Source organism: Canis lupus, chromosome 35 (assembly GCF_048164855.1).
Source record: "Canis lupus baileyi chromosome 35, mCanLup2.hap1, whole genome shotgun sequence".
NCBI lineage: Eukaryota > Metazoa > Chordata > Mammalia > Carnivora > Canidae > Canis > Canis lupus.
Window position 1 is genome coordinate 26620960 of NC_132872.1, and position 25287 is coordinate 26646246.

The 25287-nt window shown below is 39.0% G+C and overlaps 2 protein-coding genes and 2 long non-coding RNA genes across 15 annotated transcripts in view; 2 read left to right on the plus strand and 2 right to left on the minus strand.

Annotated features, from left to right (window-relative positions):
• CRYBG3 (crystallin beta-gamma domain containing 3) overlaps positions 1–1783 on the minus strand; it is a 102098-nt gene extending 100315 nt beyond the window's left edge. The window contains exon 1 of one of the 2 annotated variants that reach the window (XM_072812305.1): positions 1604–1783. In XM_072812305.1, coding sequence (XP_072668406.1) covers positions 1604–1752 — 149 coding nt within the window. In that variant the 5' untranslated portion in view covers positions 1753–1783. Of the gene's footprint in view, positions 1–238; positions 1247–1603 lie in introns of those variants that run through there. The other variant, XM_072812306.1, reaches the window with a different exon arrangement.
• LOC140625080 (uncharacterized) lies at positions 19–10875 on the plus strand. Its single transcript, XR_012024463.1, has 3 exons — positions 19–879; positions 8472–8517; positions 9655–10875. It is a non-coding gene; the product is annotated as an uncharacterized lncRNA (long non-coding RNA).
• LOC140625082 (uncharacterized) lies at positions 1997–5701 on the plus strand. Its single transcript, XR_012024465.1, has 3 exons — positions 1997–2697; positions 2980–3017; positions 4515–5701. It is a non-coding gene; the product is annotated as an uncharacterized lncRNA (long non-coding RNA).
• ARL6 (ARF like GTPase 6) overlaps positions 4858–25287 on the minus strand; it is a 64446-nt gene continuing 44016 nt past the window's right edge. For 4 of the 11 annotated variants that reach the window (XR_012024462.1, XR_012024461.1, XR_012024458.1 and 1 more), the window contains one exon: positions 24659–25273. The gene's annotated coding sequence lies outside the window, so the exon portion shown is untranslated. Of the gene's footprint in view, positions 9890–21379; positions 22894–24062; positions 24269–24658; positions 25274–25287 lie in introns of those variants that run through there. The other 7 variants (XR_012024460.1, XR_012024452.1, XR_012024459.1 and 4 more) reach the window with 5 other exon arrangements.

Sequence of the window (25287 nt, forward strand, 5' to 3'; positions counted from 1 at the left end):
GTGTTGTGTTACTAGGACACTGGGTACTAAGAAGACTTTCCATTTGTTTCATTAAACTTTCAATAAAGGCTTTGTGTGTAATTTACGTTCTTGAAAAAAGAAAGATTCAAGCTCAATTAAACGTAAAACACCCAGTGAAGGATTATCTGCTGCCCCCTTAACTTCTGGAGAGTTCTAAAAAGCTGAGGACAAAATTAGTGTTCTCAGAAGCACAGTTACAAACCTCGGCGGTGCCTACCTGGAGATGGTGACAACGGAGAGGTGCTAGGTCGACAGGGGGCTGGCTAGTTGCCAGAGTGGGTGGCCAGGGCCAGAGACAGAGGAGATCAGAGAGGGGTCTAAAAAGCCCAATTAGGGCAGCAAGGCAAGCGGCGTTTTCAGTACAATTCTGTTCGGAACCCGAAGTTGGCCGGCCTGCTCCGAACAGCGACTCCAAGTCTCCGACTTCTGCTGAGTCTACTCGGGATTCCTTTCAAAGCCGCTTCCACCTCACACAAGCTGGGTAGTGCCCCAGCGCCCGCAGGCGCCTCAGGCCGACCGCCCACACCGGCCCATCTGACACTCTGGGTGAGCCCGGTCAGGCTTCAAAAACTATTTTTAACTACGGTGTATGTAACGCCGAATTTTAAATTCTCCCGACACAGGGCAACAATAGCTGAAGCCTCTGGAAAAGCTGACCCACGGCAGGCGCTTTCTGGGAAAGCTGTGCTCTTTCCAGACCGTCAGAGTGGGAACGCTTCGCACGCAGGGAAACTGAGGGACGCTTCGGCGACTAGAATCAAACCTCGAGACCTGAGTGCTAATGAGCCCCGCGCCCCGACGCGGCTCCGCCTCCCAGCGGCTTCCTCTGAAGTCCTCCACCAAGTCTTCAAACCTGAGGTAAACACAGTTTTCTAGAGAAGCGTCCTTCCCCTCAACCCGGATTGCACAATTCCGGGGCAGCCTGGGAGGGCAGCGAGGACAGGCCGCTCCCCATCAGGAGCTAAAGCAAGGAGCGGGTGAGAAGGCTCGGGAAGACCGTCTGAAAGCACGTCCACTTCCACAGCCGGGGAGGGCGGCGCCCGGGCTGTGGGGCGAGCGCGCTTCCCCGGCCGCCCGGGCCCCGCCGGGGAAGTCGAGGCAGAGGGTCCCACAGGGGCGCGGGGCCAGCCGGTGCGGGCGGCGCGAAATACAACTAGCGCGGCTTCCGTGTGCTGACCAAGTCTTGGAACTCACTGTCACAATTCTTTAAATTAAAAAAAAAAAAAAAAATCATCTTGAGTAAATTTACACCGGACGGCGGCCAAACGGGCGCTGCGGCGGCGCCTTCCGTCGGCTCCCGAGCGGGGTCCCGTTCCCGCCGGCAGGACGCGCGGAGCCGGGACCCGACCACGTCCGGGGGGGCGGGGGGCGGGGGGCGCCCGGCCGCGGGGCAGCGCTTCAGCCCGACCTGGCCGGGGAGCGGGAGCGGGAGCGGGAGCGGGACGGCGGAACCGCGAGGAAGAAAGGAGAACAGAAAGCGGCGCGCGGCGGGGGCGGGGGCGGGGGCGGGGGGGGGCAGGCAGGGGCGGGGTGGGGGGCGGCCGGGCCGGCGCGGCGCCCCCGACGTCCCCGCGGCTCCCACCTGGCAGCGCCCCGGCCTGCGGCGGGCGGCGGGCTCGTCCCCGGCCTCTCGTCCTCGTCCTCTGCCTTGTCCCGGGAAGGGCTTCGGGGAGCGAAGAAGCGGGAGAAGGTGTGCCAGGGGGCGCCGCCCCTCCTCCGGCCGCCGGACATGTCCCCGGCGCGGCGGCCGGCCCGGGCGCTCCGCGGGCAGCGGGCGAGGCGAGGCGCGGTGCGGCGCCCGGAGCCCGGCGACGGCAGGACGGACGCGGCGCCGACCGCCAGCGCGGCTCAGCCCGGCCCCGGCGGGAGCGGCGCGGGCGCGGCGGCGGCTTTCCCTGCGCGCCGGCCCCGCCCCCGCGCCCAGGCCCCGCCCCCCGTCCCGGGAGGAGCCGGAGGCCGCGGCCCCGCGCGGCGCTCGGCGGGCGGGGTCCCCGGGGGAGGCGCTCGAGGGTCGCGCGGCCTGGGGTTTCCCGCGCAGAGGAGCTCGGGCCGCAGCCCCCGGGCTGTGCGCGCCGCCCTTACTCGTTACGGGTTTGCCTTCCGCTCTCTCTGCAGCCAGGGAGCGAGAACAGCGCTCGGACTTGTGAGTGACGCTGCCACCTCGGGCTTGAGAGCAGAGCCGGCCAGGGCGTCAGTGCCCGCGGCCTTTCGTCCGGCCCCCCGGGTGCCAGGGGCGCGCCCCAGGGCGCGGTCCCACGGGGAGGGGCGTGGGGCACAGGCGCCCCGTAGGCCTGTCCGTCCGCCTCTCGGTCGGCCCCTCCCGGGCGCAGACACGTCCCAACCCGGAGGGGCTTTACGGTTCTCACACTCCGTGTTGCAAAAACGACCCTGACGAGACACGAGTGATTTGTTGAAACATACTTCTTAGTGTCACGGACTAACTGGAATCTGCAAAGCCGCGTCTGGGGCTGCTGCACGCGAGCACAGTGTCGCCGCCGCCGGGGCCGTCCCGGGTCTCCCTCCGCGCCCTCAGAATTCCTGCCTGCGTCTTCACGGCTTTGGCGATAAACGTACACCTGGGAAACCCCCATCACCATCTATGCCGTAAACCTTCCGAGATTTCCTCCTGCCCCTTTATTATTCGAGAACACTTACCGCCTTCTTAGGAAATCAAGGGTACGATACAGTATCGTTAACCGTAGGCACGAGGCCGCACAGCACACCTCCAGGGAGAACTCAGTTTTCGTAACTGGAACTTCGTCCCCTTTGACTAGGAGCTCCTGTTTCCCTCTCCCTCAGCCCCGGGGAACCTTCCTTCCACTCTACTATGAATTTGGCTGTATTAGACTGATCCTACAAGTGGTAGCGTGTGGCATTTGTTCTTCTGTGTCTGACTTATTTCACTAATACAGTACTATGGATTTTTAAAGGTTTTGTTTGTTTTTTAATATACCCTAGTGGCTAGCACAGAAAACACGGAGGCCCCTCCACTCCAGGTGGGTTTTTTTTGTTTGCTTGTTTTAAAACGAATTGCTCAGGAGACCTGTAGAAATCAGGGATATTTACAGAGATCTCAGACATTTACTTGTATAAAAATTGTCTACAAGTAAATGAAATGTCCAAGGCAGTTTTGGCTAGGGGAGGAAGGCACCTTGGGGGGCATCCCTCCCCCAGCTTTGGGGCGCTGGAGAAGAGAAGGTTGCTCTGAGTAAAATGGACATCTCTAAGCCCCAGTTCTTTCAGCATCAGCTGGTGGCAGCTGAGCTTCCCTGCCATCCCATAGCTGCCTCCTAGAAGCACTCCAGCCCCTACTAACTGCTGCAGAGCCCAAGACACTCACCCTAATTTGTCCTGGCTTTGATTCAACTCACCAAAGTGAAATCAGCCCAGTTCCCTTCAGCTTGGATTCAAGACTTACCAGTGCTTTCTCATTTAGAAATATTTCCTCCTTCTCTGTGAGTCTGAGAAAACAGGGAAAAGCTAGAATAATACATAGGACAAGTAAAGTTCCCAATTCTTGCCTTATTTCAGGGGAGAATCTCCCTTAAATACCAACTTACTAGAAAGCCCAGAGAACATGAGAACAAAGAGATTAGGAAGCAAACTGTTCCCTCCAGCTAGAAGGCCCAGAGAATAATTATCTCCCCAAAGGAATGTTGACTACCAGATGTGTCCCCAATTGTACTGTAAAAAGCGGGCCCTATACCCTAATGCCCACCCAGCAGGTGGATTGTTTGGGAAGTCTTCCTGGGGATAAAAGTGGGTGAGATCCAGCAAGATTTAGTACTGAATTATGATTTTAACTAATAATAATAGCTTTCTAAGAATAGAATTTCTCAAGGAAAATGCTATGATAGCCATATTTCTTCCATAGCCACTATCCTGGATAAGTGAGAAGGCATTAGAATCGTCATGTGTAAAGTCTTTAATAAAAACTTTCTACAGTGTTGCTGAGGATAATATAAGTAGTGGAAATAACACTACTGCTCCTCTAGCTAGAATCCCTTCTATTGATGAACAGCTTGTAAAAGTCTAAGATATTACAGATGTTATTAAAGGTCCCAAAGTTAACAGTTGGGCCAATAGAGATCTATGATAGATTTTTTTTTTCCCTCAAAAGCAACTACTTCATGAAGGAAGCAATGTCTAAGGATACTCGAATCTCCACTCTGTGGTAGAACAAAGCAGTACTTTGAATGAATTGTAAATATGAATTATGCCCTGCCTCCATTAAGGCAAACTCTATGAAAGATTAGTTTAAAGCCATAAAACAATGACCCCTGAATTTTTTTTTATCAATTTACTTTTCTAGTCTTTATCAGTTTCTAGATATCCTACATCCTTATGTTCTGACACATAGTAACTTCTGAATACTAAGTTATTAGTATTCCTTGCATTAAGAAGTCTGTAAAAATGAGTTTTAGAGCTGTGAGGATGTCAGAGATGACAATTTAGCACAGTTGTCCTCATTTGCTCACCCATTTGTTCCACAGACATTGGCGAAGGCCTAAAGTAGAAACTATCTACTGTGAAGCTGATGAAGCTGAAGTCTCAAGGCCCCTCACAGGCACAGTCTCTTCCAGTATGAACCTGGAAATGTGATCACATGGTCATGTGTTTCTGTGAAATTTATACAAGGAAATGTTTTAAGTGCAATGGATAAATATCACAATTTCTTTCCATTTGATTCCCACCCCACCCCCCAGTATCATACTTCTCAACTTAGTAGTTGTTGGATTTATTGGGGGACATTTTGGCATCTTCCAGGGAATTTGAGTAGGAAATATATTTAGTTTAGATTTAGTGAGGTATATTTATATGGTCGTATCTTCAAAATTTAGTTATTGCTTAATTTTATTTATTTATTTATTTATGATAGTAATACACAGAGAGAGAGAGGCAGAGACACAGGCAGAGGGAAAAGCAGGCTCCATGCACCGGGAGCCCGACGTGGGATTCGATCCTGGGTCTCCAGGATCGTGCCCTGGGCCAAAGGCAGGCGCCAAACCGCTGCACCACCCAGGGATCCCTAGTTATTGCTTAAATTCCAGTTTGTCTATTGTGCAGCTCATTAAGCATTATATCGAAGATGCAAGACCAGAGGTCCTATTAAGATATAAACAGATCCCAAGACCCCTGACACTGAAAATATGCGGATAGTAGAAGAGAAACAAGATTTAAAATGTACAATAGCAAAAGGGGACTATGGAAAATTATTCCAGGCATCCAAAGACAAAACACAAGAGGAAGAATCCCTTCTAATTGATGTAATTTTTCTCATAGCAGTAATACATTCAATAATGCAGTACAGGGGTTCTTGGGTAGCTCAGTAGGTTGATCCTGGGGTCATAGGGATCCCTGTTCAGCATGGGAATCTGTTTCTTCCTCTCCTCCTGCCCTCCCCAACACCCCAACCTGCTCCTGCTCGCTTGTGCTCTCTTGAATAAATAAAATCTTAAAAAAATAGTGCAATGTATACAATTTTTATAACTGTAAATGCATCAAATTTTTTATATGAAAATTATGTAACATAGAATTCATCAGAATTTTTTGTAGGGCACAAACCTGTAGCAGCACTACAGTGAGTATATGGGTGGGAGTGTTGCATGTTTACACGGCCCTTCCATCAATAATATACTCAACCAAACGTATAGAAAATGATATTAGAAAATCATCATTAGGGAGCTTGGCTGGCTTGGTCGGTAAAGCATGTGACTCTTGATCTTGGGATCAGGAGTTTGAGCTCCATGCTGAGTATAGAAATTACTTTAAAAAATTAAAAATCATTGTCATATGAAAGGCTACAAGAGAGTATACTATCAAAATTAAAAGAAAAAGTAGAGGTATGCTAAGGAGGTAATGGAAAATATATTGGTTTTCTAGATTTTGTGATGTCTGTATTGTTAGTTGAGTTTCTTTTAAAGATTTTACTTTTGTCAGAGAGAGAGAGAATGAGTTGTGGGGAGGGGCAGACGGAGAAGCAGACTCTTCACAGAGCAAGGAGCCTGATGTGGGGCTCTGTCCCAGGACCCTGGGATCATGACCTGAGGCAAAGGCAGACGTCTAATCAACTGAACCACACTGAACACCCTCAACTTTTTAAAATTGGTAATTTGCATGATTTATTTTTTTCACTCATTGATTTAATTTTTCTTATTTTTAAATCATTTTTTCTTTAAAAAGGACCCTCAAGTTGTAAAAACCTTGAGATACCTCCAAACCTGGATCTGTCCCTGAGTGCCAGCTAATGTGTCAGATGCATGCTCATTCTTAGAGACACAGGGACGACTAAGATACTTTCCCATAAGGGTCAAGTTTGATAGGGGAAACAGATGAGCAAAGGGGTGTAATAGGGATATCTTTCTTAGAGCATGCATATAGGATGGACACCCCTAGAAGGTTCCAGGAAGGTTCACAGAGGAAATAACTGCCAGTATACTCTCTTCTCTCCACCTCCTGTGTCCACTGTGACTTCCACAAACAGACCGCAATTCAATAGCTTATTCGATACATGAGAAAACCTGAAGTTCATGACAGTGTGGTTCCCAAAGCATAAGCAATAAACTCCTCAAAGGCATGAGAATAGACTAAAAGTGCTGATTTCTGAACCATTTAAACAAGGATGCAAGTGTTTAGAAATGCTAAGCTTCTTGTTCTGAAAAGTCCACCAAAGGGATAAGCCTCTGTATATATCTTAGAGCACAGTATTTACTATGTGGCAGGTGGCCCAGGAATATTAAGACAGCTGTCAACATCAAGGAGAGCACCAGCCCATGAAAAGCAAGCAGATGGGTTGGGGCACTTCACGAGCTGCCTCCTAGAATAATAGCTGTGCGCGGCCAAATGAGGCAATGTCATGCTGCCCAGGGCAGCAAAAAGCTATTACTGGATGTAAACGCTCAATTAGGAGACGGGGCGGGGGAATATCCTCCCCTTTCCTTTGTTTGCATAGCTCAAGTTTTCATTAAGAACCACAACAGCAAATAAGAAAGGGGGGGAAATGTTAGAATTTTTTATTCTGTTATATTCTGATTATCATGGTTTGTAACATGGGAAAATGCCTCAGTCTTATTGCTTCAATGAGAGCAGATGGTAAAATTTTTAAGTAATTGGTTATTCAGACTTCTATGGGATGCATGAAGTTTTATTGTATTGTCTGGCTTTTATTTCTAGAACATGTGGAGATTGAGATCTTTCAAACACACATCTTTCAATGTTTAAATTAAGATGTGTTAGTCTGACCTAAATTACATTTACTCTTTTCTTCTCTTAATATGATAATTGCAAAGAGAAAGGAGTTCTTTATAAAAATACATTAACAATTCAATATTTATTTCTCAAACAGCGCAAAAGTTGGTAATACTAAATCATTATATTCTAAAAAGTATATGAATAGAAGAAGGATTTCTTTGGCAAACAGATTATGAGATGTATTCCAAAAAAGTTACTTATACCAATTCATTTCAATGTGTCTTTGGGTTCAAATGCTATCTAAAATATAAAGTCATATATAGAATATTAACTTTTATTAATGCAGCTTTATAAACATGACACACATAATGGCTCAGAATAAGAATTTACTATGGTATGAGAGAATTCCTATATTGCTCTCCCTAAAATATTTCTTCTGAACACATAAGCCAAGTTCTATTTTGTGCGTATCTGATATACAATTTTAAATGGAGCTATTCTGTAAAAATTATTTATAAATTTCTGAACTGCACTATATTAGTGTTGATCGCAAATTTTATTAGGGCTTCATGAAACAAAGCCTAAAAGTAAAATGGGTGATTGGCTTGTGAATTGGCTTTCTTCTTATTAGGAACATACATGTCCCAGAATCCTGAGTTCTCTTACTATGGACGCATTGGTCCCATTTTAATTTGTTGCAAATGGTTTAAAAAACAAGGCATAGAGGCAGCTGTCATTGTGAGCAAATGTTTTGATTAGAGAGAGAAAGCAGCTGGAAATGATACATGCTGTCATATAAGATGAACCATTTTTCACATTCGGACTTTACCTCACTCATAATTGAGATTATTTCATTTACATGAGTTTTCTTTGTATAGAATAGAATAGAAGTCTATTGCTTTGTTTATAATCTGAGGTGATAAAGTATTGAACGTACCACTGAATATAAATTTGACATACTTATCTATGGAAATCTTACATGATCTATTATGAAATAATATCATTGACAATCTTTCAAAAATTTCATTTAAAAATACTGCCATACTGCTCAATGTAGTAACAAAAAATCTGTATGGAGTTTATAAAAGCAAGTGTTACTGTAGTGGATATAATTTCTCAATATCTCCATTTTGAAAGATTTGTATAAATTCATCAAACTATAATTTAACTGGCTTTGCAAATAATGGACAAAAGCATCCTACACCAAATATTTCCATCAGTCCATCTTTGCAACTGGTTTCCTTTCTCATCTCTTCCAGCTAACTTTTTACCGGTAAAGAGAAAAAGAAGTGACCATCAACAAAGGTAAAACAGAAGTCAAGATGTTACAATGGAATATTTTGACTCAAATATTGAAGTAAAAAAATAATTCTCATAATTGATCTCATATTATTAATCATTCTTAAATATTAACATGTCTATAGTCTATCTTCTACTATATTTTTCTTTCAGCTTCTCAAATAAGCACTTCTTAAGCACTTCTAGGTAGTCTGTTTCCTTATAAGTCATTTGATTTACCTCTCAGGTAAGTAAATTCACATACTTTGAATTATCAAGTCTAGAAAGACAATTAAATGTACAAATGGTTTTTTTGAACCTCACAGCTGGTATTAAGTAACTCAAAAAAATGATTCCATTTCCATCTGGTTCAACAGGAACTCCACTTCAAATGATCAATCATGTATATCATCATATGAAGTAGCTAACCACACCACAGTGTAGAATTGGTCTCTATAAAACTATCAACCACATGCAGCCTGAGGGGAACGGAAATTAACTTACTCATTTTAAATTCTGCAATTTTCATTCCAGGTCTTCCTACCACTTACGTACATTTTGTAGGTATATTTTGGTCTGGATAGTTTTTTTTTTTTTTTTTGAAGATTTTATTTATTTTCATGAGGGACACAGAGAGAGAGAGAGAGGCAGAGACACAGGCAGAGGGAGAAGAAAGCTCCTCACAGGGAGCCTGATGTGGGACTTGATCCCAGGACCCCTGGGTCATGACCAAAGCCAAACCCAGGTGCCCCAGTCTGGATAGCTTAAATAAAACACAATCTAGCTTAGAAAAAAAAAAATCTTTAAATAAAATTTAACCAGTACCTATTTGTTGACAAAACTCCTCCTTAGTTGTCCAGGAAGGTAATGAGAAAACTTTAAAAAATTTACATATTTACTAAAAAAATCTATTAACCAGCCTACATTTTGGAAAAACAAAACAAAAAGCAGGAAATTGGAAAATTCTGAAATTTGTAAATAGAATCTAAAGATCATTGATCTGATGCTCATTACTCTAGTGTTACCTGCTTCAAACTTTATTAGGAGATTTGGTGGGAGAGATACATACTAAAAAAATAAAAGAAAGAAAGATAATATCTCATTTACAAAAAGTCATTTTATAGTCTTCTTCCCACTCAATTATCTCTTACTGAATACTTCCAGGTCCTGTGTTTGGTGACTGGATTATGACACTATGACCTACCATCAAGAAGCTTCGTCTCAGAGAAGGAAACAGAACTAACCAAAAGTTTACAGATTGTACGACAGCGTGATAAGGGAAACATGTACGTGGGCAAAGGGAGAAGACAGCGCCTAACGGAGTCACTTGGGCAGGCTGTACTTGGGGTCCAGGACAGAGTTCACCAGTCACAGCTCCAGAAGTACAGATCACAAAGTCCTGCAAGGACAACCAGTTAAAACACCTACTGACACATATTCATATTAGAAATCTATATTAGATAAAATTAGAGAAATTTGTAATCAATCAAATTTATAATTAGATGAAGTCTATGTTAGATAAAAAGCAACATCAAAGCCCACTAGGAGTGCACAGAATACTGGGCCAGTGATAGATGTATCATTAACATATATATTGTGTGATTTAGTGAGAAAATATTGCAGTAAATGGGTGCTACTACATTATGAATCATCAAATACTATGTGTAACATAAGAATATTCAAGGGCTTTGGTATGCTAATATGAAACTATATGAAACTACCTTTAAGTGAACTCTGCTGCATTCTTTAGAGTCATTGCACAATTAAATGACAAACATAAGGTATGAGAAATATGCAGGTAGAGAAACTGGTACACTGATTCTAGCATGACCTATATAATTGGAGTTTACAGCTGCCAATTTTTGCCCAAGGCAGGTCAGACCAGTAATTCAGGCAGGAGGAGTCTTACTACTAACCAAATACCTAATTTAGGACCAAAATCAAGTGTATGCAAAAATTAGTTTGACTTGTTTGACATTCTTATAAAAATTGTCTTTCTTATAGCTATTACCTTGGATTCATTCTAAAAGTTGTCAAGTCAATGTTATTAACTATCGTGAAATCCAGAAAGTTACCTGGTCCAACTTTACGATTAGTGGTTAAAATGCTTTTCCTTCTCTAAAAACTGGTAGCAGTGCTGTATTTTCTAATATTATATCTATAAATTTGAAGAATTCTGTAACTCCTATAATAAATATATCCACATTCCCCTAAGGTTTGCAATTATCAACATATTCAGCTAGTCAATTTTTATATGAGTGAAGCAATTCCAGACTTTTTTTTTGAAAATAAATTATTTATCTACTGTATTCTGTTCTGGTTATTCTCATGGAGAATGCCATTTGCTTTATACTGCTATTTTATATAAAATTCTTTTTATCTACAGATAATTTTTATTTGAAATTATTTCATACTTATTGAAAAATTACAAGAGTACAAAGAACCTTTCATTTAATGAACCATTTGAAAGTATGTTGTCAAAATGACGTCCTATCACCCCTAGTTTGATATGTTTCTTAATAAACATGACCATTGTCCTAAAATCCTAAATAACCAAACTATAACCCTCAAAATCAAGAAGTTTGTGTTAATAAGTGCTACTATCTTGTCCTCAGACCCCATTTGTGTTTTGCCAGTTTTCTTAGTAATGTCTTTCATAGCAAAGTGATCCAATTCAGGATCACATATCACATTTATTTGTCATATCTTTGTAGTTTCCTTCATTCAAGAAAGGTTCCTCATCTCTTCTTGATTTTCAAGGATGTGACACTTTTGAATGTTAAGGGAGAATTTTTTGTTTGTTTGGTTTTGTTGGTTGTGGATAATGGAGACATCTTTCCATCTGGTATATCTGGTGTTTCCTTGTGGTTAAGTTCAAGCTATGATTTTTGGCAAAAATACCACAAAAGTAATGTTATGTTCTTCTTGTGGCTGGTGGTACATGATTTTCATTTGTCCTATTATGGATGATGTTTACTTGGATCAGTTGATGAATTCCATTTTTATTTACTGGCATTTTAATATACCTCTTTATATTTTTAAAATAGTTGCTATAGGGATTATAATATACATTCTTAATTTACACTGTCAACTAGAATATTCTATCACTTCATGTACAATGCAGTTTTACAACTGTTTAGATCCTTCATGATCCACCCTATTAGTTATACTGCAGTTGCCATGTCTTTTGTATGACATATACATATATTATAAACCCCAGAAGAATATGCTACACCTTTTGCTTTAGACATTTACATGTATTTTAAGGACATTAAGGCCAAAAAAAAAAAACTTTCATATTGACCCAAATATTTGCCATCTCATTGATTTTTATTGTTTCCTGAAAATTAGTTTTCCTTTAGTACCATTTCCCTTCAGCCTGAAGAACTTTCTTATGGTAGTGCAGAGCTGCTGATAAAATTTTTTCTTAGTGTTCTATCTTATCATTCTGGATTTTTTTTTTTCTTTCAACACTTACTGCAGTCTCTGGCATAGATCATTTCTGATAAGAAATCCACAGTAGTTTGTATTACTCAGTATACAAGGTTGATTCTCTCTATCTAACCCTGGATATTTCTGGAATTTTCTCTGGTTTTCAACAATTTGCTATCATGTACCTAGGGGGTTTGTTCTGTATTAACTCTGCTGGGGGTTTGCTGAGCTTTTTGAATCTATAAATTACATCTTTCGTTCAGTTTCAGAAAATCTCAGCCATTATTTCCTCAAAAATTTATCCTGCTCCATTCTCTTTCCTTTCCCTGTGGGACTCCCAACTACATAATGCAAAAAATACTTTTGATATTATTCTACAGGATCCTGAGGCTCTGTTTGTTTTTTTTCCCATATTTTTCTTTTTCTCTTCTCCATATGGGAAAATTTCTATTGATCTAGATCTTCAAGCTTGCTGATTATTTCCTCTGTCATTTTCATTCTATGGTTAGTCTATGCAGTGATTTTTAAAATTTTTCAGATTTTATCTGAATATTTTTCAGTTCTAGAATTTCATTTAGTTTTCTTTTATATTTTCTATTTTTCTGCGGAAAATTTCTATTTATAAGCATTTTCCCCTTTATCTCATTGAAATAATTTACTACAACTGCCTTAGAGTCCTTATCTGATCATTTCATTTGCGTCATCTCAGTGTTGACCTCTATTATCTTTTACTTTGAAAACGGGTCATAGTTTTCTGGTTCTTCACATATCAAGTAAATTTGGATTGTCTCTTAGATATTTTGAATGCTGTGCTGTAGAAACTGTAGATTTTATTATGTAATTCCATTTTTACTTTATAGAGACATTAAGTTGTTAAAACTCACACTGCAAACTTGGCCTTGCTGATTGTAGACAGCAGACCAAATCTCAGTTCATGATTTTTGTCTAGTTATAATCTGTTTTGAATCTGCCTTGCTTGTTCCTGGTTTGGGACTCAGCCAGACACTTGGGAACATTTATACCTAGAATTTTAGACTCCTATTGTCTAGATCTGTCCTTTACTGGATGTTCTTCCCTTCACTTTGCAGTGGCTTTGGTTGTCCCAAGCTCTGTCCTCTTTTCTTTAGGGCAAAAATATGGCTGGCATTCCATCAGAAGCTTAGCAGCCCAGGGTTTTAGTTATGACTGCAGCCTGTTCTCAGACTAAAAGTCTCAAAATAGGGAGGCACTTGGCTCTTTCAGTTGGTAGAACATGTAACTCTTGATCTCAGGGTTTTGAGTTCAAGCTCCACGTTAGGCATAGAGCTGACTTACAAAAACAAAACAAAACAAAACAAAACCCTTAGGGCTTTTTTATTTTTATCCAATCAGCCATGGAGTAATGGAAAACTCACCCCATGCAGTGCCACCTTCTAAGTTCCAACTCCCCTCCAAAATACACCTACTCCTGTTCATTCTCAAGAACCTTCAGATTTGTGGAATTTTTTGTTGCTGCCCAGCATTTTTAGTTATCTGTAGGAAGGTTTGTCTATCAGAAACTTATTCCACTATACCAGAAGCATAATTCAGTCCCAACCTATTCTTAAGACAATGAAAAAGATCATATGTAAAAGATCACTAGCTTGCTTCTCATGGTTGGAAGCTGAAGAATATCTTCAGGAATAGAAATGAACATATAAAAATAGTTAAGCACTGCATAGTATATTTTGTTTAAATTAACACAGTATTAACCTTCACTAACATTCCAATTTTATTTCCTTATTATGCTCCCAAAATATGTGAACCATGGCAAAAATTAACACGTAATATTGGCTTACCTATTAATTCAATAAATATGGGCTTAATAGGTACCATGCAGTGTCCTTAGGCACTTGGAATGCAGTGTTTGAACAAATATCTGTACTCATGAGGTTTATATTCTAGTGTGAAAGACCAACAATGAATATATATATATGTAATAATACCAAGTCATGATAAAATGGAATAAGAAAAAATACAGCAGAATAGAATAGGGGAGAGGGATGGATTCACTGGTTTGAATATAATAGTCAGAGATGACATCTCTCAGGGAGTGACTTGAGTGACATGAGGGAGTGAGGCATGCAAGGATCCAAGGAAAGGCATTCCAGATAGAAAGAATATAATGGTCCTTAGATGATGAAGAATTTGGCTCATTTGAGAAATAGTAAGCTGGAGTGCAATAAGTGAGAGCAACTAGGTATTAGGAAGGAGGTTAAAGATATAGCTAGAACATGTTAGGTACGAACTCCAGTAGGCTCTGGTAATATTTTGGATTTTATCTGATGGAAGCTATTGAAAGGTTAAGGATAGAGTGATAGATTTTATTCTTTAAAAACAAAAATGGCACTAGTTGCTATGTAGGGAGAACATTGTTGTTGGGGTAGAAGGGAAGCAGAGGAACTAACTAGGAAGGGAGTTTAGAGGTCCAGACAGGAGCTATGGTAGCTTGGACCAGGGCAATTACTAATGGAAGGGATGTGAAGTCAGATTCTGGATATATATATATATATATATTTTTTTTAAAACAGAATTTGCTGATATACTGCGAGAGACATGAAAGAAGAAATTAGATCTCTTATTTTAATTATTATGAATTTGATTATTGATTTTTGGCATAATGGATAATTTGCATTCAGGGTCATTTTTCTTACTTTACTATGCTATCAATGAACCTATTTTTACTTGCTGATAATGCACTAATGCAAGTTGGTACACAGAGGATAGTCTTACTACATTCATCTGCAAATTGAATGGAATGTTGATTATAATGGATAAGTTCTGATTTTGGCATGTTTATATAACTTAATACTGTGATTACTCAATTCTCCCACTTTTGTTTATATACTTTACTGTAAATTTTATAATCAAATACAACACACATTTTGCCTTAACAGCAAGAAATGAAATTATCTGTACTATTGAAATACACCTATTCCAGGTTTTCAAAATGTGCATATGTGAAATAAAAAGCACAAAATTAAAAAGATTATGTAAACCTCACTAACAGTTTTAAATATATTATCTTGGTATTCTCAGACAATGAGTGTTCTATATTAGGATATCACTTGTATTAAGTTATAATTTCTAAGTAGAAATACAAACAGAAATCTGTTAAATTTATTTTGTAAAAAATCATCTATTTTTTCAGTGTTCTAAATCTGTCTTGATTCAAACATATACACATACATGTGTGTTACACAGAGCCATGTTGTCAAAACAGTAGGAGAATAAGAATACAATACTATGGTGTACTACTTGTTTTCAGTTTCCTAGGTCTAACTTCTAAATAGTTCATTTTACCAGGGCTGGTCAAGGCCCTAACCCCAACCTCCCAAATACTGACTGGTTGCCACAAAAAGTTAGTTTTACAATATAGAGTGTCTTCTAAGTCTAGTAGCAAGAATTACCTAATAATTCAATTAGGATCTGGAGATAAGAGAATATGTAAATCAAAACAAGGTCCACTCAAAGCCTAGAATCCATTTCAAAGCTATGGAAGTTTTTTTGTTTTGTTTTAAAAGAATCAGCTTTTGGTTTTATTGATTTTTCTCTATTGTGTATCAATATTCAGTATCATTGGTTTCTATTCTTTATTACTTCTTTCAATCTGCTTACTTTAGGTTTGCTCTTTTTCTATTTAACACAGAAACATAGATTATTAATTTGATATCTTTCATTTTTTTCTAATTTAATGCTATATATTTCCCATATACAATGCTGTCAGCTGACCCCCCAAATATTGATATAGTGCATTTTAATTTTTGTTTAGTTATAAATATTTCCTAAATTCCCCTTAATCATCCTTTTTGACTTATGGATTATTTATGTTAATTTCTAAGTGGTGATTTTTTAACGTGTTATTGGTTTCTAATTTAATTCTTCCATGGTTAGAGAACATATTTTGAATGGTTTGAAGTGTTTTAAATCTATTAATGTTTGTTTTATGACTTAGAGTATGGTCTTGGTAAATATTCTATACACACTTGAAAAAAAAAGTTCTATTCTGATATTGCTGGATTGACTGTTCTATGAATGTCATTTAGATCTAGCAGGTTGATGGTATTTTCAGTTCTTTTATATCCTTGCTGATTATCTGTCTACCAGGGTCTATCCATTACTAAGAGAAAAGTATTTACCCAACTATAATCATGGATATATTTCCTTCAGTTCTGTCAGTTTTTCTTTATGTATTCTGAAGAGGTTTTTAAGTGACTGCACATTTAAAATTGTCTTCTTGGTGATTTGACCCTTTTATTATTACAAAATGTCCATCTTTATTCCTGGTAATTTTCTTTGCTCTGGAAATCAAGTTGGTCTGATGTTAATATTGCTACTCCAGCTTTCTTTTGAGTAGCATTTTTATAGTAAATCTTTTCTCATCTTTTTACTTATCTATAATCACTATATTTGCAGTGAATTAATTATAGAGAACCTATAGTTCCATAATGCTTTTATCCATTCCATACCTTTAATTGGTATGTTTACACCATTTATATTTAATAATGAATTATTGATATGTTTGGATTTAGGTTAGGCCTACATTCTATTATGTTTTCTATTTGTCCTCCCTATTTGTTGTTGTTACTCTGCTTCTTCTATGCTTTCTTTTGTATCATTTAAACATATTTCAGTATTTCATTTTAACTTATTCATTTTTTACTATATTTCTTTGTATAGTTTTTTGTGTGTGTGTGTGTGTGTGTGTGTGCCTTGTTTAGATATTACAATAACCAGGGGCACCTGACTGGCTCAGACAATAGAATATGTGGCTCTTGATTTCAGGGTTATGAGCTTGAACCCCATGTTGGATGTGGAAATTACTTTAAAAAATCTTTAAAAGCTGTAACATCCATATTTTTCACAGTCCACTTAGAAAAAATAATTTTTCACTTGAAGAATTACATAGAAAGAATCATATATGACCCTGTATCCCCTCCCCTTTAATTTGTAGTTGTATTGGATATTACATCTACATAAATTGAAATCTCCATTAACACATTTTTTTTTTTTTTTTTTTTTTACTGTCAAATATGTTTCGAAGAACACAGGATGTTAAGTTTCCTTCTGGTATCATTTCCCTTCTGTTTAAAGAACTTCCTTTAGCAATTCTTTTAGAGCAAGTTAGGTGGCAATAAATACTTTTGCTTTCCTTAATGCTGAGAATGCCTTTATTTCACCTTTATTCTTAAAAGATTGTTTTGCTGAATATTATTATTCCATGCTGATACTTAACAAAAAAAAAAGGTTTTAAAAATGATGTGTAGTTTTCTTATGGTCTCGATTTCTGATGAGAAATCAGCAGTCATTTGAAATGATATTTCCCTATAAATTATGTGTCATTTTCTCTCGATGCTTTTAAATTGAGCTTCTGAAATCTGTATGCTATGCCCTTCATCAAGTTTGGAAAGTTTCTGGCTATTAATACTTAAAATACTTTTTATGCTTTTTACTTTTTGACTTTTTTGTAAAGATTTTATTTATTTATTCATGAGAGAGAGAGAGAGAGAGAGAGAGAGAGAGGCAGAGACACAGGCAGAGGGAGAAGCAGGCTCCATGCACGGAGCCCGATATGGGACTCAATTCTGGGACTCCAGGATTACACTGTGGGCTGAAGGCAGGTGCTAAACCGCTGAGCCACCCAGGGATCCCTACTTTTTGACTTCTGATAATACTTACTTGACAGTGGACTTTTTGATGATGTTCTATAGGTCCATAATCTTCTCTTCATTTTTTTTTAATTCAATCTTCTTTTCCCGTTATTCAAATTGGATGATATTAACCTTCACATTCTTAGCATCTTTCCTCTGTCCTTTTGATATGTTTTTCTTTTTTATTAATTTAAAATTTTATTTGAGAGAGAGCAAGCATGAGACAGGGTAGGGGGGAGCCGAGGGAGAGGGAGAAGTAGACTCCCCTCTGAATAGGGAGCCTGACTCAGGGCTTGATCCCAGGACCTTGAGATCATGACCTGAGCTGAAGGCAGATGCTTAACTGACTGAAACACCAAGGCACCCTTTAAGTTTTTATTTACATTCCACTATAGTTGACAGTGTTGTATTAGTTTCAGGTGTACAATACAGTGACTCAACAGTTCCATATATCACCCAGTGCTCATCATAAGTGACTCCTTAATCCCCATCACCTATTTAACCCTACCCCCTATACTCTTCCCCTCTAGTAACCACCAGTTTGTTTTCTATAATTAAGAGTCTGTTTTTTCATTGCTCTCTATTTCCCTTTGCTCATTTGTTTTGTTTCTTAAATTCCACATATGGGTGAAACTGTATGGTATGTCTTTCTCTGACTGACTTATTTCACTTAGTATAATACTCTCTGGCTCCATCTGTATTGCTGTAAATGACAAGATTTCATTCATTTTATGGCTGAATAGTATTTCATTGTGTGTGTGTATACACACACACACACACACACACACATCTTTACTGATGGGACACTTGGGCTGCTTCCATATCTTGGCTATTATAAACAATGATGTTATAAACATAGGGGTGCACATTATCTCTCGAATTAGTGTTCTTGTATTCTTTGGTACTCAGTAGTGCAACTGCTGGATTACAGGGTAGCTCTATTTTTAACTTTTTGAGGAAACTCCATACTGTTTTCCACCATGGCTGTACCAGTTTGCATTCCCACTAACAGTGTAAAAGGGCTCCTTTTTCTCCACATTCTTGCCAACACCAATTGTTCCTTGTGTTGATTTTAGCTTTTCTGAAAGGTGTGAGGTGATATATGTCATTGTAATTTTATTTGCACTCCCCTGATGGTAAGTGATGATGAGCATTTCTCAAGCGTCTAATGCATTATTGGGCATATTATTTGCAAGTATTTTCTCCCATTCCATAGGTTGCCTTTTTAGTTTTGTTGGTGGTTTCCTTCACTGTGCAGAAGCTTTGTATTTTGATATAGTCCCAATAGTTTATTTTTGCTTTTGTTTCCCTTGAGTCTGGAGACATATCTAGAAAGAAGTTGCTACGGCTATGTCAAAGAACTTACTGCTTGTGTTCTAGGATTTAATTTAATTTCAGGTCTCACTTTTAGGTTTTTAATCCATTTTGAATGTGCTTTTGTGTATGGTATAGGAAAGTGGTCCATTTTTCTTTCTTTTGCTTTTTGCTGTCCAGTTTCCCTACCATTTGTTGAAGAGACTGCCTTTTTCCCATTATATATTCTTTTTTGAAGATTAATTGACCATATAGTTATGGGTTTATATCGGGATTTTCTATTCTGTTCCATTGATCTATGTGTCTATTTTTGTGCCAGTACCATATTATGCTGATGACTATAACTTTGTAGTATAATTTGAAGTCCAGAATTGTGATGCCTCCAGTTTTTTCTTTTTTGAGACTGCTTTCGCTATTCAGGGTCTCTTCTGGTTCCATACAAATTTTAGAATTATTTATTCTAGTTTTGTGAAAAATGCTGTTGCTATTTTGACAGGGATTGCATTAAATGTGTAGACTGCTTTGGATAGTATAGATATTTTAACAATATTTGTTCTTTCAATCCATGGGCATGAGATACCTTTCCACTTCTATGTGTCATCTTCCATTTTTTCATCAGTGTTTTAAGTTTCCAGAGTACACCTCTTACACCTCTTTGGTTAGGTTTATTCCTAGGTATCTTATTATTTTTGATACAATTGTAAATGGGATTGTTTCGTTAATTTCTCTTTCTGATATTTCATTATTGGTGTGTAGAAATGCAACAGATTTCTCTACATTCATTTTATATCCTGCAACTTTACTGAATTTGGTTATCAGTTCCAACAGTTTTCTGGTGGAGTCTATTGGGTTTTCTAGTTATCATGACATCTGCAAATAGTAAAAGTTTTTTTTCTCCTTACCCTTACTTCCTCCCTTATCTGTATTATTCCACTTATATCAATGGACAGATCATCTAAGCAGAAAATCAACAAGGAAATACTGGCTTTGAATGACACACAGAACAGATGAATTTAACAGATATCTTCAGAATATTCCATCCTAAAATAGAATACACATTCTTTTCAAGTGCACATGGAACATTCTCCTGAATAGATCACATAGTATCCCACAAAACCAGCCTCAACAAATTCAAGATCAAAGTCATACCATGTATCTTTTCTGACCACATGCTATAAAACTAGAAGTCAACCCCAAGAAAAAATCTGGAAAGACCACACATATATAGAGTACATGGAAACAAATGAAAATGAAAACACAATGGTTCAAACCTCTGAGATGCAGTAAAAGCAGTTCATTTGTTCATTCGTTGTTCGTTCCTCTTTTTTTAAGAGAGAGTGAGCTGGTAGGGAGGGGCTGGATAGAGGAAAAGAGGGAGAGAATACTAAGCAGGCTCCACAACCAGCATGGAGCCTGACTCAGGGCTTGATCTTACTACTCTAAGATCATGACATGACCTGAAATCAAGAGTGAAATGCTTAACTGACTGAGCCACCCAGGCACTGCACAAAAGCAGTTTTAAGAGGAAAATTTATAGCAATACAGGCGTATCTGAAGAAGCAAGAAAAATGTCAAACCTAACGTAGTATCTAAAGGAGCTAGGAAAAGAACAAACAAAACCTAAAATGAGCAAAGGGAAGGAAGTAATAGAGATTAGCGCAGGAACCAATAATATACAAACTAAAAAAATCCAATAGAACAGATCAACGAAATCAGGAGCTGGTTTAAAAGAGCCCGTAAAATTGATAAACCTCTAGCCACATTTATCAAGAACAAAAGAGAAAGGACTCAAATAAAGTCACAAAGGAGAGAGGAGAAATAACAACCAATACCACAGAAATACAATTTTAAGAGAATATTATAAAAAACTACATGGTAACAAATTGGACAGCCTAGAAGAAATGGATAAATTCCCAGGAACATATAAACTACCAAACTGAAACATGAAAAAACAGAAAATTTGAACAGACTGATAACCAGTCAAGAAATTGAATCAGTAATCAACTCCCAACAAAGAAAAGTACAAGAACAGATGGCTTCCTAGGGGAACTCTACCAAACATTCAAAGAAGAATAAATACGGATTCTTCTCAAAGTAGTCAAAAAAAGTTGAAAAAGAAGGAAAACTTCCAAATTCATTCTATAAGGCCAGCATTATCCTGATACCAAAATTAGATAAAGATACCACTAAATAGAACTACAGCGGGGATCCCTGGGTGGCGCAGCGGTTTGGCGCCTGCCTTTGGCCCAGGGCGAGATCCTGGAGACCCGGGATCGAATCCCACATCGAGCTCCCGGTGCATGGAGCCTGCACCCTCTGTGTCTCTGCCTCTCTCTCTCTCTGTGTGTGACTATCATAAATAAAAAAAAAAAAAAAAAAAAAAGAACTACAGGACCATCTCCCTGATGAATATAGATGCAAAAATCCTCAAAATACTAGCACACTGAATTTAATAATACATTAAAAAAAAATCATTCACCATGATCAAGTGGGATTTATTCCTGGGTTGCAAGGATCCTCAGTATTTGCAAATCAAATGCACACATCACATCAGTAAGATAATAATAAACATGATCATTTCAATAAAATCAGAAAAATCATTTGACAAAGTACAACATCCATTCATGAAAAACCCTCAACAAAGTGGGTTTAGAGGAAATATACCTCAACATAAAATAATAAAGGTATGGCCTTTATTGATGTGGAAAACCCACAGCTGATATCATCTTCAATGGAGAAAAACTGAGAGCTTTTCCCCGAAGGTCAGGAACAAGGCAAGGATGTGCACTTGCACCATTTCAATTTAACAGAGTATTGGAAGTCTAGGCCACGGCAACCAGACAACAAAAAGAAATCAATATAATTTTTATTCTTTAATTGAATCTGTCCAGTGAGTTTTTATTTCAGTTATTGTTATGTCTCAATTTTAAAATGTTCACTCATCTTTGTTGTTATATCCTCTGGTTCTATACTGAGACTTTTTATTTCCCCATTTGTTTCAAGAATGTTCATCTCAACTTTGGGCATTTTTATAATAGCTGTTTTGAAGTTAGGTAAATATGTTGGATAACTTCAATGACTGTGTTACTTCGGCATTGGCATCAGCTGCTTTATCTCTTTCCAGGTGAATGTTTTCCTGGCTTTTGTATACTTAGTAATTTTGCATTGTATCCTGGACATTTCATATATTATGAGAGTCTGAGCATTACTTAAATTCCATGGAGACTGTTAATCATTTTGTTTTAAACATTCAACCTGGTTGCATTCAGGCCAATAGTTTTAACCAGCCTCATAGCAATCAATTAGTTATTTCTGTTTTCAAAAACTTTTGTGGTTTTTATTCAGGTGTAGTCCAAGTATATGCTACCCAGTGGCCAATCTAGAATTTGGGTCATAGTCTATCCTATAGTTTGGTTCTCAAAGTCTACGCATTATTTATCCTCAGACCCACACTCAGACCCACCATCCACACTGAGGTTAAGGCTGAGAGTCCACAAACAACTTTATGGAGTCGTGTTGCCCATCTCCTACCTCTCCCAATCTCCCTTGTACTTTCCAGTTCTCTGCAGCTCCCTTTTTTGATCTGCCAGCTAGAAAGCTGATGCTTTATGTACTCTACTCTGTCATACTCTTCGAGTGTGCCCTTGCCTGGGGCCAAGGGGTGGGAAAATAGAACAAAAGGAATGAGCATTTACCACAACTTTTTGGGACCATGAGGATTCTGTAGAAGGCGGGTCCCCTTCTTCAGAATTTTAGCTGTGAGTTCCCCACTGCCACTGTTGCTATTGTTGTTGCTGTTGAATACTTGAGATTGGTTAAGGGTTCATGCACAACAAAGTATAGAAAAGAATGCAGTATTTCCTTGTGTTTTGCTGATCATTAGCAAACTCCTTCCCACTCTTTGAGCTGGAACTTCTCCTGGAGCTCTGTCTGAACAGATGCTCAATTCTGGGTTTTAAGCAGCTTTAAGCCCAGGTAGTGGGGACACCTTAGGAAAGAAAAAAAAAAAAAAAAAAAAGGAACAGTCACTGCTGGCTGGTGGCACATTAAAATATTAGTCTTCTTCAATTTTCCTATTTACTTCTCAGTCCTCAAGTAGCTGTCCATGCATTCAAATAGCTGGTCTATGCAGGTTTTACCATTGTATTCAGAGGGGGGATAGGGTGGAGTATGCTTACTTCAACTTACCCAGAAGTAGAACTTCCAAGGTAGCTTTATTTTTTTAAGATTTATTTATTCATTTTAGAGATAGAGAGAAAGAGAGAGAGGGAGAGCTCATGCACTTGTCAGCAGGCATAGGGGCAGAGAGGGAGGAAGAGAGAATCTCAAGGGGACTCCTCACTGAGCGCGGATGATCTCATGACCCCGAGGATCATGACCTAATCTAAAATCAAGAGTTGGACGCTCAGTTGATTGAGCCACCCCAGGCATTCCCTTCCAAGATTGCTTTTAATCACCTATCACTATGCTTATTTGAGATTGGCTTTTATGTTCTTCAAAGCCTAGGGCTGTGGGATGTGGATAGTGGGGGAGACTACGTGGAGGTGGGAGTAGGTGAGAAATCTCTGATTTTCTACTCCGTTTGCTGTAAACTTAAATCCACTCTAAAAATAAAGTCTATTTTAAAAGTGTAGTGCTTCTCAAACTTCAGTCCATGTATTTTACCAAAGGTGACTCTGATCAAAATTTGAGAACAGTATTGGACATAGTCTGGGTTCCTCAGAAAGAATTGTCGAGGCAGAGGAATGGTGTGCTATTACTTTATTTGGGAGTAAAGTTATGGGAAAAGAATAATGAAGCAGGTAAGGAGAAGCGATCTGAGGTGTTAGTGAGCCGACCACTAAATGTGACTAATTATTAGATTTGGAGCAATCATCCCAGAAGCTGTACAGAGTGTCACAAGACTGTCCGTGATGAACAGGGAATATGGAAAGAGGCCAGTGGTTTCCCTGCTGGGTTATGTATGTTTTGGAATGGTAGTGGCGAGGGAATGGGCGCAAAAATAGGAAGCTCTGAAACAGGAAATGAGGGATGTGGGGCACTGTCAAATTGTACCTACATATGATGACTGGAACCTGTAAGCAGAGGCAGGAACAAGAGAGTGAGCCTGAGAGAATCTGAAATGTCTAAATGTCTAAAACATGTCTGAAACAATACCTTAAAAAAGTTAAGAAAACTGTCAGGTTGTGATGCCCGGGTGGCTCAGTTACACTTCTGTCTCAGGGTTGGGTCATGATCTCAGAGTCCTGGGATGGAGCCCTGCTTTGGGCTCTCTGCTCAGCATGGAGTCTGCTTCTTCCTCTCCTTCTGCCCCTCTCCCCAACCATGCTCTCTCTCGCACACTCTCTCAAATAAGTAAAAACCTTTAAAAAAAAATCTGTCAGATTACTTGCATAGTTTTAGACATGGAACTACAAAGTGTCATGATATTTTTCACCATGGGTTCTTTCTGTACTAGGCTGGGTTCTAGCTACCTAGTTATTCCCAGTGAATTTCTTTGGCCCTTACTGAACAAATGTACCATTTGGAAGTTTCCAGGTGGTCTCAACTGAACCATGTGAAAGTGCTATCATTCACCTGCTCTGTGCCTACAAAATGGCAATGTCATATGGTTCAGTTTAATAGAATATGTTAAGACTTTCCACAGAGAACCCTAAAAACTAATATATCTGTTTAGAAAACATTTAAGATAGAAATCAGAGAACAGGATCTTGGATGGTGAGTGGATATTTAAAACAAGAGTGACCAAGATGTGCAAAAAAGATGAAATAAAGGATTTATTGAGCTTCCTCAATTAAAGATCAAACATTCAAAGCACAATTGCTGCCCTTCCAAATGAAGCTCATGCACACCTCCCTAAAGTAAATGAATAGAGCCAAAGTCTGGAATAATTTTGAGGAAAACAAAATCATTTTTAAAAATATAAAAGTCTAGAATAATTTTGAGGAAAACAAAATCATTTTTAAAAATATAATATAGGCTGTAAAGAGCCTTCTTACTATGCAGAACCTATCAATTCATTATGTGTTCATTTTCTGGCTTCCAGGCTATGGCCTGAGCTTATGGAGCAAGCAACTGTACCATAAGCCATCTATCCATTGATGTCTACACAGATTTGGAAGCAATCTGAAATCATTTTTCTGAAAGTTAGCCCAGATCAGACTTTTATCCAGGGCACCACTGCCCCCTCCCACTCCATACTATTATTCTCTGTAAGAAATCAGAGATTTGGGTCCTTTCTTTATAATTAAAGTTTACGCTTGTAGATACACTACACATTTTTTCTGCTTGGAGTTGATTAGAGGATTATCTCAGTAAATGCATGTATACTGATATTCAGGTCTCTTGAAAAACAATTTGAAGTAGGGCTAAAAGAAAAAAA